General features: G+C 35.9%; 1 protein-coding gene across 2 annotated transcripts; it reads left to right on the top strand.

Annotated features, from left to right (window-relative positions):
* The first annotated feature begins 3,353 nt into the window (after positions 1 to 3,353).
* LOC121415665 (uncharacterized S-adenosylmethionine-dependent methyltransferase Rv2258c-like) lies at positions 3,354 to 11,332 on the top strand. Of its 2 annotated transcripts, none has more exons than XM_041608968.1 (5): positions 3,354 to 3,534; positions 6,893 to 7,081; positions 8,690 to 8,901; positions 9,865 to 9,987; positions 10,496 to 11,332. In XM_041608968.1, the coding sequence occupies exons 2-5, from the start codon at positions 6,897 to 6,899 to the stop codon at positions 11,059 to 11,061; spliced, it is 1,086 nt and encodes a 361-aa protein (XP_041464902.1). In that variant the 5' UTR covers positions 3,354 to 3,534; positions 6,893 to 6,896; the 3' UTR covers positions 11,062 to 11,332. The 2 variants fall into 2 exon arrangements, with proteins under 2 accessions (XP_041464902.1, XP_041464901.1); XM_041608967.1 differs by having other exon boundaries at positions 3,354 to 3,539.
* The last annotated feature ends 4,403 nt before the right edge of the window (positions 11,333 to 15,735 follow it).

Raw genomic sequence — 15,735 nt, 5'->3', positions numbered from 1 at the left:
TTCATGTATGCATGATACAACTCCTTTGTGTCTTAGGGGGGGGGGGGTACTGATTTTAAGAAGCTATTTCCATACATGTATGTATGAAAATTAGACTTCTTGAGAATTCTTTAGAATAGTTTCAAGTTATTTAGAAATGTTACTACATTGGCTGACCATGTATATCTACCTTTGGTTAAGTGCTTTGAAAACAAAATGTAATCTATATGGGATGTGTGTCATACCACCCAATTCAAACTTGAAATTTAAGATTGATTGAATTCTGCCAATAGTATTATAGAGAAGAATAGTACATTCCTGTATTTTATTTATTATTTCTTTGTACTAATGTGTTGCAAAGATAGTAGACTTGATTATTCTGCCGATGAACAATATTCCTTTGAATGAAAATATATATGTACAATATCATGTCATGATATGTATTATTATTGTTATTGAAGTATTCATATGAATGAAGATATATAATGGACTTGATGAGAGGATGGCCAGTTTATAATAGTTTGATCCAGATATAAAGCTTGCTCGTAATGTATTATTGTGTTAGCTGTGGAAGGAAATATGATTTTCTTCATCAAATATCATTCAGTGAGAAAAAAATTAAAGCATCAGTACTGCAATATTTCATATACTGTTTGCAATGAGGAATTACAGTGTGATATTAAAGTCACACTTAACTATCTGGAACAGCCCCAGGCTCTGTTTGTAATGTAATGTGACTCTTGGAAGGAGTCGGAGAGTAATAGAATTAGAGTACTTGGAGAAATGGCCCATCTTGAGAAAAAGGAAATTTCTGGTCTTTTAATTTCTGAACAAATTGTGAGAGAGGTATTTTTGCAAGATCTACTGTGGCAAGTTGTTGGGTTTATGCCAAATAGTTGTTAACTCCATTAACATTGTACAGTCAGTGGTAGACCCTTTAGGTTAAAGCTGAAGAAAGTTGGTTCATCGATCTTAAAATTTTGCTATGATTGAAATCATTCTCAACTTGATCAGTGATTTACATTACATGTACATGTAACTCAAGTTTATTCAATGACCTAGTTATTTGCTTCTATGACATTTGATTTCCACTTTAGTAAAGTTCCAGTTTAGTAACATTTTCCCTGCTCCATCCATGTTATTTTGTAGGGATTGGGTTCCTTGTAGGAATAATTAACATGTTAAAGCAGATAATGCCAATGTATTATTACTGCTACTGATGCCTGAAGTAAACATTTTGTGAATGTTCGTTGAGCAATTTATATGACTGACAGTGTCAAATGAAATATTTATACAAGCAATTATGACAATTTTGAATGGAGTGAAGAACAAATCATCACATATAAAATTATTAGAATAGAGAGAGGGAGTCCTGTAACAGACAGATAATCTTGGGTGTTTGTTTATCATCATTTAACACATTTTATATCTATCAATTTAATTGTTGTTGTCATGTTGTTCTATTTGATCTATCCACTGAGGCAATTAAAAAAAAAGAAGTAGTTGTTTGGTGAAATTGGATTGAAGTCATTTGGATAACAACAAACATTAAATAACATCAAGTGATGATTAATTCTTATATGCAACATTTTGTGAATAGTTGGAAAATGACTAAATATGACTAAATAAATCCATCATTTTGTAATATTCTTCCCAACACTTTCCAAAATATGATCGAATTAATATCAAATAAGTTGAAATCAGTATGTTACTTCTGATGATTTATAAATGTATAATTTAATTTGCCCTTTTATATTTATTTTTGAATAGCAATTAACAAAATTATATATATCACACAAATCATTAAATTTATTTAGGGTGTATTTATATCTATGGCAATTCGTTCTTGCTTTTCTATGTGTCATAATATCTTTTGTATTTGATAAAGTACTTTATCTGCATTAAATTTTCATGATTTGTTACATGTATATCTGAGTGTTGTCTCTTTTATTCTGTAAAATTGCCACGTTTTGGAAGGCCCTTGAAGCCAAAGGTCCATTAGACAGGAGGTTCACTTGCTTGGAAATAGCCAGATTTCAATCTCTAATGCACATGATATTATGACCAATTCCAGTTCAATAGCGCCCTCTCTCTCATCTCTTTGGGACCATTAAAGGGGAAGTTCACCCTGAAGAAAACTTAGTTGTAAAAATAGCAGAAAAAATAGTAAAAAATATTGGTGAGGGTCTGGGGATAATCGGTTAAAGAGTAAGTAAGTTATTAGAGTTCAAATTTTTGGAATTGGGACGTCATAAACGAGCAGCTGCCCCATGTGTTATGTAATATAAATGCATGCATTACAAATTTTGTATCGGTCCTGATGACTTAATTTTGTTTTCTATTCATGATAGAGTGTGAAATGATTTGTCTAATGATATACAAAAGGTACAGTGAAAACCATTTTCTGAGAAAATGACATTTCATTGATTTTTTTTACCATTCACTACGTAGGAATGCTGCTCGCATATGACGTCATAAATCAAATAATTGAAATTCTAATAACTTTTTTTAATTATTTGATGAATTTTTCTCAAACCTTCGGCAATATTTTTAATTATTTTTTTCTGCTCTTTTTACAATGAACTTTTTGTCAGGGTGTCAGGGTGAACTTCCCCTATAAATTTTGTCAAGTGGTCAGACCACATATTCATTTCCTTACACTTTTTAATTGTAATGAAATAAAGAAAGTCAAGGTTATTATGAACTCCATCATTCTATCAAGAACCCAGGGCATTTTGGGTGGGGTTGCCATGGTCCAAATGTTTAGAGCACCATAGAGTATATAATATAGTATTAGTAGCTGCGCTATCCCGTGCGCTATATTAATGGTCGATAATGTTAACATTCTTAATGTGACTTTATCAAGTGATTCAAGAAAATTTAAGAAGGTGAATAAATGGTTAATGTATAGGCTACTGCGGAAAAAAGGTTTAAATTCACCTTGGGAAAGGAGTAAGTGTGGCATGATTGATGCAGGTGGAGCTTAAAATTGTGGGGGGGAATTCACATACGAATTGGATGCATAGGAATTTACTCTAGTGATATAATCCACTTTTACAGGGAAATGTCCTCCCATGTTGCTCTTCGATGTAAGTGGGCGGGGCCGGGGTGGGCGTGGCCATGAGAGGCGTGTCGGATTGTTTTTTTGCTGTTTTTGGGGGTAGTCGTATGCCAGACGTCTTCAAAATGTATGCGCTGGCTAGGGAAACTTAATAAAGATGCTGATCCCTCTTATATGTTGTATTTATTTAAAAAATTCAAATTATTATTATTTATGACTGAAAATTCAAATAAAGTTCTGAAAAGGAACACAAATTTTAATGAATAATTGAGAACGCCTGAAGATACTGTTAGCTCCCGCACGCTTATATCGGCTGTTGTTCCATGATACCCGCGTATGAATGGGTCTCTTTCGAGCCGTCTACCAGCGCAGCCGGAGCCCTGCGCCGCCCGCTTCTCCCGGCGGCAAGGATAGCTAGAGAAGGGCCACCCGCTCGGACTTGCTGAACTAAATTCGAATTTGCCTTGAATTAAAAGCGGAACTATTGACACATGGTACGGTAGGTTGATTGATAATAAATCATGTACTATTAAATGTCAGGAAAGGAAGAGGGTCGAGGGTTGACAAGAGTCAAGACTTTTTAAATAAAAAGTCAAAAGTTAAAAAATAAATAACTATGAAATTGGAAATGACACAACTTGCATGACTTGTGACCTTTTCGATCAGTGTCATAATTTTTTCTATAGGAAATTGCAAAATGTCTTTTGTGAACAAAGGGGAGAACTCCAATTCCAAATAGTCAAGAAAACAATGAATTTATGAATATACATTATATCTAGAAAATATTTTGAACAAAAATGCATTTTATTTTTATAATAATAATAAGAATTAAGATGCTGACTTTGCCAAAAGTAGGGTGAGCAATAGACCAAAAGCTTCAGTCTCTGTATTTTGGTTGTTCCACTGAACTGCATTGCTCATTCACCAATACATAGAATGAAGAGCTTGGAGGCCCGCACGTACACAGAGCTACCAAGTCTCACGCATTATGCGCGAGACTCAAGCATCGTGAGACTCGAGCATTTTGGACTCTTGTTCATCCCCTCAAATCTCTGTCTCACGCAACTATCACAGCCTATCCCCATATACATTGTACACAATGTCTGTGATCTCACTCAGATTCACAGAAAATCTCACGCATAGCTGGTCTTTGAACTTGGCATCTCTGCGTACAGACAACGTATTTTAGCAGTAATGTTAGATCTAACAGCGGAAACCCGATTTTCCGATCGTTTTTGTACATAAAATGTCACATTATGAAAAAGAAATCACATCCATATTTACGAAAAAATGTTTAAAATTCAGAAATATCATTCCTTAGACCGCAGTTACCGCTAAACCATTTCAAATGATGATCAAAACACCGTCTTCGATCCTTTCCTTGGTGAATGAGGATTATAGTAAAATGTCAGAAATTGTCGAATAAATCCCCAGAAATGACGGTTATTCCTGTCTAGGTGGGCAATGGCACCAGATTTGTGCTGTAAATTTTGTAGTACTAGTAGTAGGTGAATTTGCCTCAAATTTCATTCTATATTTCGAGTGAACAATGTAGCCAAATGTAGCAACATCTTCACATTTTCTTCAGCCAGGTTGATCATCTATCAATGTGACATGTTTCCATGGCTCCTCACAGAGGCTCAAATACCATAGTCTAGGTCAGCATTAAGACTTAAATGCCTATTTTCAGCCACTAGCCCACACAGTATAGCTTATGGGGATGTACCACGGGCGAAGTTCGTGCACGCTCCACTCCACTTCACTACCGCTACACTATGCTCGGGTAGGTGGAGTGTACTAGTGTAGCGGTAGTGAATTGGAGTGGAGCCTGCACGAACTTCGCCCGAGGTAATGGGGATGGGCCAAAATGCTGTATGCATTTCCAGAAACATTTTATGGAGCATTTAAGCTTTATTTTTTACTATTTAGGAAATTTTATGGTATTAAAAAAAGTTTTGAGCAACATATTTGACAAAAATGCTAATAAAGAATATATTGAGGTAATGCTGTTTAGTAGAAATGCCGTTTCGTTTTTTGTCTCACCTGCTAAGCAGAGTGAGACTATAGGCACCGCTTTTCCGACGGCGGCGGCGGCGTCAACATCAAATCTTAACCTGAGGTTAAGTTTTTGAAATGACATCATAACTTAGAAAGTATATGGACCTAGTTCATGAAACTTGGCCATAAGGTTAATCAAGTATTACTGAACATCCTATTAGAGTTTCATGTCACATGACCAAGGTCAAAGGTCATTTAGGGTCAATGAACTTAGACCATGTTGGAGGAATCAACATCGAAATCTTAACCTGAGGTTGAGTTTTTGAAATGTCATCATAACTTAGAAAATATATAGACCTAGTTCATGAAACTTGGACATAAGGTTAATCAAGTATCACTGAACATCCTACATGAGTTTCACATCACATGACCAAGGTCAAAGGTCATTTAGGGTCAATGAACTTTGGCCGAATGGGGGATATCTGTTGAATTCCCATCATAACTTTGAAAGTTTATGGATCTGATTCATGAAACTTGGACATAATAGTAATCAAGCATCACTGAATATTTTGTGCAAGTTTCAGGTCTCATGATTAAGGTCAAAGGTCATTTAGGGTCAATGAACTTTGGCCGAATCAGGGGTATCTGTTGAATTACCATCATAACTTTGAAAGTTTATTAGTCTAGTTCATTAAACTTGGACATATGAGTAATCAAATATCACTGAACATCCTGTGCGCGTTTCAGGTCACATGACCAAGGTCAAAGGTCAATGAACTTTGGCCGAATTGGGTGTATCTGTTGAATTACCATCATAACTTTGAAAGTTATGGATCTGATTCATGAAACTTGTACATAAGAGTAATCAAGTATCACTGAACATCCTGTGCGAGTTTCAGGTCACATGATCAAGGTCAAAGGTCATGTAAGGTCAATGAACTTTGGCTATGTTGGGGTTTTTTGTTGAATAACCATCATATCTCTGTAAGTTTATTGGTCTCGTTCATAAAAAGTGGACATAAGAGTAACCATGTATCACTGAACATCTTGTGTGAGTTAGAGTAGTATTCAAAGTCAGCACTGCTGCTATATTGAACCGCGTGATGCAGGTGAGACGGCCAGAGGCATTCCACTTGTTTTAATTCGTTGTCCTAATGTCTTTGCTTACTTTTCATAGTTATGGATCCTTTCTCTTGTTGATAAACCCCTGGTTGTGTATGTCATCTTCCCCCTCAGTCAAAAACACAGAAAATGTTTGCTTTGCATGCAGCAATTCTAAAGTAACAACACACAATCCGGCCCAGGTCAAAATAATTGTGAACAGTTTGGCCAGTGAGGCCAGGGGCAGAATTTTGCATTCTGGTCACTTTATCCTTCTTCCTGTCAAGTACAGACTGCCGTTGGCATATTGTACTAGTTTGTTTGTGCTTGTTAAGTGCCCAGATAAGTTTAGCAGGTCACAAGACTCCAACAATCATTTCTAAACTACTTGTAGGCCCTACGCGCTGTAAGAAATATGTTGTATGCTGCTGTTGTTATGCATGTGTGATGTAGCAGATAGCATATGTGCAACTAGATAGACTTAAAACTGTATGCATTCAGTATATTGATGAAATAATTTCTCAGAACATGGTTATTTCTGTGCAAGCAGCACACTGGGCTATACTTGTGCTTGCTGGGCTATGCTGCTGGACCACTTTACAACCACAAGTTTTGAAACCCACCCTAAGTAGGTTTAACCTATTCAAGTCTTCAATTTTTTATCATTATCAATCCATTATTTCTACTTCCTCTGCCATTCAGCCACCTACCTTCATGCATATTAATTTACAAACATCTCCATTCATTTTACAGCACCATGGCCAAGGCAGGAGAGACTTTTGAGGAGTTTGGGGAGAGATTTACCAGCCTGGTGATCCATGGGTTTGTTTCACTTTCAACATCTCTAGGAATTCAGTCTGGTCTGTTTGATGCTCTTATCAAGCTCAAGGACGAGGAGAGGACGGTCCAAGAGATTGCTGATACAGCTGGCCTCAAGGAAAGGTATTGATTTTTTTTCATTTCTTTTTAATTTTATTTATTTATTTACCAGCTCATGGTATGGAATGCTCTATCAGCAAATGCTGTTTTTGTAGATTTTAGTGGAGATGATATTGTCACAATAATAAGTGTGATGATCCAACTTGAAATACTTTTAGGGCAAGTCCATGGTTCTAAAGGGAAAATTTCTTTGAGCACAAATTGGAATAATAGAAGAGGGCAAATCATATCTGCAAGGCCAATGAGAGGTGCATCAAGGCCAGATGGATCATCCACGACCAAAGAAATTTGACGGCCTTTAGAGATTTATAGAAGCCCAAATAGTGCTAGGTAATGGTGTCAACACAAGTTTGTACAAGCAGCCAGACTTTCAAGCATCATTATCTCAATCAAAATGTAGGCCTTCACCTGGAATATTGTTTGTGATATAAAAAAAAATGTCATAAACAAAATGACTAACCTTTATGAATAAATGGCGCAATTTGTCTCAACATTATTAGTTGCTGAACTATGTCATATCATATGAATAACATGAATATTGTTTCTGTTTTGGCATCATTGGTATCATAGACATAACATTAACATTGGTCTTAAAATTGTTTTTGGTTGGTGTACAGTCTGTTCAAGTTACCGTACATAAATAGCATTACAAATTATTTTGGAAATAGCAAATAAACTCTACACATCCACTTCTTTAAGGTCTGAATGGGAGATAAGAGGCTGATCAACATCATATATTTCAATTTGAACTCTTGGAACACTTGTTGGAATGCTCCTCAGGGAGTGGAGATGGGGCATACATTGTACGTGGTCATGACAGGATCCAATGACCGGGGTAATAATATATCTGTAAAGCGCTTTGAGACGTTGATCCTATGTATTAAGCGTTGCTATATAAAAACAGAATATTATTATTATTATTAATACATGAATAAATCACAGTCAAATCTGTTTATTAAAGGTAAAATGCCAGTTTTGGTAATGATATCAAAATTAGTTTGTACAGAATCCAATGAAATGACCACCAAAGTGTCTGTTTGTATAAATAAAGAATATGTGCCAAAGGATTCTGGAAGAAATTGTGTAATTGCTGAGAAATTAGCAAATAAGCACAGGAATCGGGTCAAGCATCGGGCACGACATTCAAAGCAATAATAATACACTGTCCCACGTGCGCTTATCTGTGTTGGTGATCTTCATTGTGAATATTTTTCATGATTTTACAAAGTTCAGTTTATGTGACTGTACCAGATCTAGATCCTCGATGATATACTGACAATTAAGCCTGGTTTTACAGACTTTCTCATGAAATCAGTGTTTACTGCAACTACTGGCATTTCTCTTTAAGGCTACACAAGAGTAAGTGAGTAACAGCAAAGTGGCCTGTGATGACAGATGGCTTTGATAGATAGGTCTGCTACAACATCTTTCTTTCATGGGAGTCAATTTTGATGGCCACTAAAAATGGGTTTACACTAAAAGTCATGTTGCTGCTAAAACAGATTTGACTGTGGTATTTGATTTCTTCAGCTCGATCCTTGTTCTATTTAAACTTTTCAAAGACTTGCAATGCACAGTGGCCTCCCTTTCCATCTTTCATTCTTCATTTAGATACGTAAAGGAATGGCTTGGAGTGATGGTGACAGCCGATATCGTAGACATCAACCCAGAGACTGAGAAATACATTCTCCCCCCTCATCGTATTCCCTACTTTCAACCAGGCAGTAAAGTGTGTGATCTTGCAGCAGTAATCACCGCATTGCCCATGTTTGGTGAAATCTACAAGAAGCTGTTAGAATGTCTCAAAAAAGATGGCCCACTAGGTAAATATAAAGAATGTATGTGTACATTAGTAAAGGTACGCATTAAAAAGTCTATATAAAGGTACTTTGATATTACCATCAAATAGACCAGTTCGTAGTTACTTCAGGGACAATTTTGGTCAAATGACCTTTCATTTCTTTCAGTATGATAGGCAGATTTCAAAGCAAGATATTTTAAGCTTGCCTTACATAGCAGAATGAAGAAATTGAATAGACCAGGTGACTAGAATAGCACACCAATGAACAGTTTATGAAGGTATTTGTTGCATTCCTACTTTGAATGCATATCATAGCATGTTGCACAATGTGCTTACTTTTTGGCAAACTGTGAAATACCAGTCATTCGTGGACGCATTGTTGTTTTTTGTGGATGTAAATGAAAACCACTATTCAAAGGAATATATGAATAATCAAGACATCAAAATTGGTGCTTATCTCATTAGATTTTAAACCACCATGTCACTTTAGTACAAATGACCTTCCTCTGATCATGCGTAGAATATTTTGATCATGCGCAGAAAGGAACTACGAACTGGCTTATTGAGTTAATGATATCAGAGGATAGGTCTAGGGAATTAAAACCAAAATAATCAGGTTCCTTGGTATTTTACAGGCTAGTTGTCAGACTTTTGCTCAACACAACTTAATTATGGAAATGCAGACTTTACAGTCTAAGAAAAAAAGACATTAAATTTTAGAGCAGATAGTGAACTATCAAGATGTGATTTGCTTTTCGAATTTCAAGTACTGTGATTTTTGTATCCTTTTTTTCCCTTCCCCCCCTCACTAATGCGTGAATGGGGAATCATATGAGAGATGGTAAGCTTTACAATGATATCAATGGTCAATACTACATGTATCTGAAAATATTAACAATTATTGGGGGCAGATTTTTTTGTGGAATACACTGTAAATCATGAGCATGTGTGCAGAAATGTTGAACTATAAATGTTGTTTTTGCAGGATTATCATACTCTGAATACACAGACTTTCACACCATGATGTCCAAGTTTAGCAGTAGATGGTTTCAGCAACATCTGGTTCAAGATTTCATACCATCTATGCCTCAAGTAGAAGAAAGAATGAGTAAGTCTGTATTCTGAATTCTGATGAGGGAAGCCATCCAAACTTGCTCATTCTGTACCCTGGTCTAAATCTCTATTGTTTAGGTATGGATAGCCATGCAGATATGTCTGTACACTGAAGTTCTCCAGAAGCCATGATTGGGATATCAGGGGTCTGTTTCATAAAGATCAACAACCATGGTAACTATAGTAACTGCCATGACCTTTGATTGTGATTGGCTGCACAGTGCTGTTCCCGTGATTGTTACCACAATGGCAACTCTTTACTAAATGGATCCCAGATCATCTTCATATCGAAAGTAGACAATCTGACAATATGAATATGTTCCAGACCTATATTCATTCTTCTACCAACACTTGAAATAGGCTTTTAGTCCTTGGTTTACAAATTCAATTTTTGTAAATCAGGTCTTTGGGTCGATGGGTAGTGTTAGTGTAAACAGCCAACACTTTGAAAATTCTTGATACACTGCGTATGATGTTCCTTGATTTTCTTTTGTGCCTTCTAGAGTCTGGGATCCGAGTACTAGATTTGGGTTGCGGGAGAGGACTAGCCTCCCTTGCCCTTGCGCAGAACTATCCAAATAGCACCATCATTGGACTAGACTTCTCAAAGGAGGCCACAGACTATGCCAGGGAGTTGGCCAAGGAACAGGGTCTTGCAAACGTCGAGTTCGTCTGTGAGGATGCAGCATGTATACCTGACTCTTGGAACGAGACCATTGATTACATCTTCACGTATGATGTCATCCATGACCTTGGTCACGCGGATAAGGTATTATTAGCTCTGGGACGCATCCTCAAACCTGACGGAGTCTTCTCCATGATAGATCCCGACTGCAACACCAAGCAATCAAGGAATGCTTCCAACGAGTATTTCTCTAGGTTATACACCATGAGTCTCTTCCATTGCCTGCCAATATCGCTCTTCTCTGAGGGCAGTGTGGGACTAGGAACCTGTTGGGGACGAGACAAAGCCACCCAGTTTCTCAAGGCAGCTGGGTTTAGGGTGGATTCGATCACAAACCCTGCAGGAACTAACCAGGCACATTACATGTGTACAAAACAAGTATAAGGTTTAGATTTTTTGCTTTCAATATGGAAGTAAAGTTGATTTATTTTGATTGCTGTCTGCCAAATATGATCTTGTCTTTATAAACTTTATGATCTATGCTATCATTGTGAGTGGCAAAATTTTAAATTAAGGCTGAATCATGAGAGTAATTTGTCTTTCCAAAGGCTTATTGAATGTTATCAGTCATAAACCAGTACTAGTATCCTGATTTATCAATGTTATGATTTTAAAAATCATGAATTCTCATATCTTTCCTACAATTGATAGGCACCTCTATTATCAGTATTGAATAAACTTGATTCCCGAGCCATTAATCAATGAAATCTCAAGCTAGATGAGCATGTTGTAAGTACCGGTACCCCTTCACTTTCTTGTCTTTCTTCTGCAAAGGAGGCTGCCATATTATGCGCCATATGTCACCATGGAGTGTGCTTTGCAATCTTGAACATTAAGGTTAATTCATAATCGACTGTATTTAGATTGCTTGAACTTGCTATGACAAAAAAAAATTCTCATTCTCAGGAAACATAGCAAAGAAGAAATGCAATATACCAACCCAACTTCTATGATTTAGTTTCAGTTAATGTATCAGATTTAGAAATGATAAATGTAAAGAGAATACCAAAAAATTTCATCTCAGATATTATTTATTAGCATGAAATGTGCTGCTGTTACTTGCTGCATTAGAACACTAAAATGAGAAAATCATTACCAGAATCTGATCAAGTTGGTTGAATTCTTGAATGTCGGACTGAGGCATTGTTCTAATTTTTATGCCTTAGCCCACCTACGATGAATACCAGTGATTTTATGTATGTTGGTTGTCAACAACTCGTCTCTTCTCTCTCTTTTTTCTTGCACAGTCAAGGATTCATTTAGTTCATCCCAAAGCTTGTTTATATGTGTGTGTGACTATGTCCACTACGAGTTATCTCTTTCAGGAAACAGTATTGAGTATGAGAGGATAGTTTCATGTTTTCAGAATTGGTGCTTGAATGATGTACATGCAGTAATAGATATATCAATTAAAATCACAAAGAGGTCAATTAAGTGGCACTTAAAATGAAGTTTAATCATGAAGTACAAAATACTGTTTTACAGATATGTATACCTCACCTTTGAACCAATCCAAAATCATTGTTCTTATTATTACTTCATTACATTTTATTCCATTTGAAGTGTTTTTTTTTCACATCTTATTTTATTAAACACCTTGTCTATGCTGCGACTCTCTGCTGGAAACGTGTTCATTGTCTTTCCCATAGGCACCCATTGTAGAAGAGGGAGGTTAAGACGTACGGAGGCATTGAGCTAGATTCCTGTTAAAAGGTGCGGTTCAGAAGTTTGTTGGATATGTTAAGTTACATTATTATTAAGAGTAGACAATGATTTGATTACCTCTTGAAGCGTTTGAAACTTGTATAGAGATAACTGAAAAAGTTTCAACCGTTTTGCGAGACAACCGAATAATCGTTTACTCTGTTGAATTCATCGCGATGATGAACATCTTCAACATTATTATTGTGCATTAATTTGCCAACATAATTTCTAAGAATATTAAGCTTTCATACATACACATGTATACTAGAGTATAGTGTAATTATATCATGTTTGGTGAAAGATAATTCAGTGACTACTTGTAGTAATGGTTCATCTTGTAATTTTTACTGTAAAGTCAAGCACATGCTACATGATTTGACTATGCGGCAATTTGTTAAAGTTAGTCATGTTACTTTTTCTAGCATGACAAATTTAAGATTTTCCATCTTTTCTTCAACTAATTTAATTATGTAGCCTTGGTCGCAGAGGTCTAATGCTTGGCCTACATGTAGTTTAGCCATGGTGGCTTGAAGTCCTTGTCCTAAGGGTATTTTCTCGAATGAGGCCGGGACAAGACCATTAGGCTGTTTTGTAAAGTTGTTCGGAAGTTAATAGTAACTTTAAGAATGACTGGTGATCCTTTTTTGTGGTAAATGTTATTCATCATTGAATATTCATTGGTTATTAATTAGCACACCAGTCATTCTTAAAGTCGTTCTTAACCTATGAACACCAGGTATTGCTTCACAATTAAGGTAACAATTAATAAATCAACATACATTTACTACTCTTATGCAAAATTATATTAGTGTTGTGATTATATCCTTCTGGCCTTGCATCCGCTAGTGTAGATTGATACTTGCCATATTCTGTAATAGTCCGTTAGCATTGGCTTATGTCGAAAGGGTGGATGCTGTCGCGTTAGGGTGCGTCAACGCGAACGCGAAGATTCGTCCAAAGCCCCCCCGGTTTGGCCGAAAGGGTGCGTTGGGAGCGCCACGTCGCGTCGCGTTCACTGGAACGCGCCCTTTTGTCCAAAGCCCCCCCCCCCCCCCCCCGGTTTGGACGAAAGGGTGTGTTTAATAATAATGAATAAATTAATACAAATATTTATAAGAAAGCTGAATATAAGGTATTTTGTCAAATATTGCCAATTTGCACGTAAAATAGTGGATTTTCAATCATTTAAAGCATTGACAATTTGAAGAAAAGAAAGAAAAGTTCATCTAAGAATAATAATGATAATAATAATAATAATAATGATAATAATAATAATAATAATAATAAAATCAGATACCCACCCTTGCAATGAGCCACTTGGCGCCAATTTTTCACTCCAAATTGGAGTGAATTAATTCATTCTTTGGGGTGAAAATTATTATTATTATCAGTATTATAAGTATTATTATTATTATTGTTATTATTTTTATTATTATAAGTATTATTATTATTATTATTATACAAACAACACGCACATATTATTATTATTATTATACACACAACACGCACACATACACAACAGATACATCTCACAAAATATGTAGAGGCAGGGTCTCAAGTGTGAAATATAGTAAGGTAGGGTCTGAAGAGTTAAACGTTGTGAATGCTGACCCGACATCAATTTTGGCCTTGCCCTTCCAGGACACATCTGCCGTAAGTTTTATAATTTGGGGGACATCAAATATCTCCAGGTATACAAATGTTTTCCTTTGTAATAAATACACACCTGCAAAGTATAAAATTGAAGGTAAGTTACTTTTTTATTTGAAAGAACCTTGAAATCAGTCATAATTTTTACATGTATCAATATTACACCATAAAACATTTCCACCGAAAAATCCTCATGCAGCATGCCGTCATTGTTTTTTTTTTACCTTAAGAATGTTTGTGCCATATGATGATTTATGTTCCTATGCAAATTTCACATATCACTCGTCTTTTTTGTTTGTTCAGCTTTCTTATAAATATTTGTATTTATTTATTCATTATTATTAAACACACCCTTTCGTCCAAACCGGGGGGGCTTTGGACGAAAGGGCGCGTTCCAGTGAACGCGACGCGACGTGGCGCTCCCAACGCACCCTTTCGGCCAAACCGGGGGGGCTTTGGACGAATCTTCGCGTTCGCGTTGACGCACCCTAACGCGACAGCACCCACCCTTTCGAAATAAGCCGTTAGCATTAGCATTGGTCAATTTATGTGCAATGGTATTAAGAATCTTTCATTGTTTAATCATTCTTGGCTACAGAAATAGAATCTACTTGGACATTGTACCTTTCGCCAAACAGGTAGATTTTTTTTCACAAAAGGAATATAGTGAAGCTTGTATGCCTTGGCTATGACTCATTTTTTTTTTCATTCTCACTGACCAAAACAAATTACAGTTCTAAAAGAGAGTGTAGCCTGTCTCTGACTTGTGTAAGTGTTGAGTTTTAAAACTCACTTGTAAATTTGATATAAAGCAAGCCCAGACAATGTTCTTATCAAGGTTATCATTTAAATCAATATTACTCGCCACATGACTTGCAAGGTATAGGTAAAAAAACCTTGAGGTTAGAAGTTTACGTACACCCAGGAAATTCAAAGAAAAATTGACACTTGCCAAACATAAAATTAACGGTATCTTATAAAATATTTGTGCTATCATGAAAAATTTGATATCAAACAAATGAATATATCATACCCCTTCATCACATTGCTTTATTATCAGGAGCTGAAAATTTTTAGGTGTCATTTTTCCCATAAATCTTCATATTTTAGACAAATTAAATATAAAAACTGGACAAAAACATCTTATATTTGTGCAAGTTTCTTCTCATCACAAACATTTCAGATTACACTTTTTATTCAGTGGTGAAATATGATAGAAAAATTTAAATATAAATCATATATTTGACATTCATATATTTTTATGAAACGATGTTTGAAAATATAACAAACAAACAAAATATAACAAACAATAGAATACATTTGGCAGGAATATTACTTTTCTTCAAAGAAGATTCCACCTGAAATATGCTTTAATCCCAATGGCATCCCAACCATGTGAAAGAACTTAAAACACTCTTTCATTTGATACCAAATTTGTCATGGTAGTATTTATATTTCTAAAGATACAGTAAATTTTACGTTGTTTGGCAAGCGAATAAGTTTCACTGAATTCCATGGGTATATGTAAACTATTGGCCTCAACTGTATGTAATGCTCTGGGGAGCGTTTCATGAAAGGACTTGTTGGACGTCTTATCCGACAAGTCCCATTTTATCCGACAGTTACCATAGGAACAGTGCCTCTCGGCCAATCATAATCAAGGAAAGATGTCAGATCTGACAACTTGTCAGACAAAAATGTCGA

The sequence above is a fragment of the Lytechinus variegatus genome, chromosome 5 (genome assembly GCF_018143015.1).
Source record: "Lytechinus variegatus isolate NC3 chromosome 5, Lvar_3.0, whole genome shotgun sequence".
Lineage (NCBI taxonomy): Eukaryota > Metazoa > Echinodermata > Echinoidea > Temnopleuroida > Toxopneustidae > Lytechinus > Lytechinus variegatus.
Note: the sequence above shows the minus strand (reverse complement) of the source record. Positions and strands in the feature narration are given on the sequence as shown.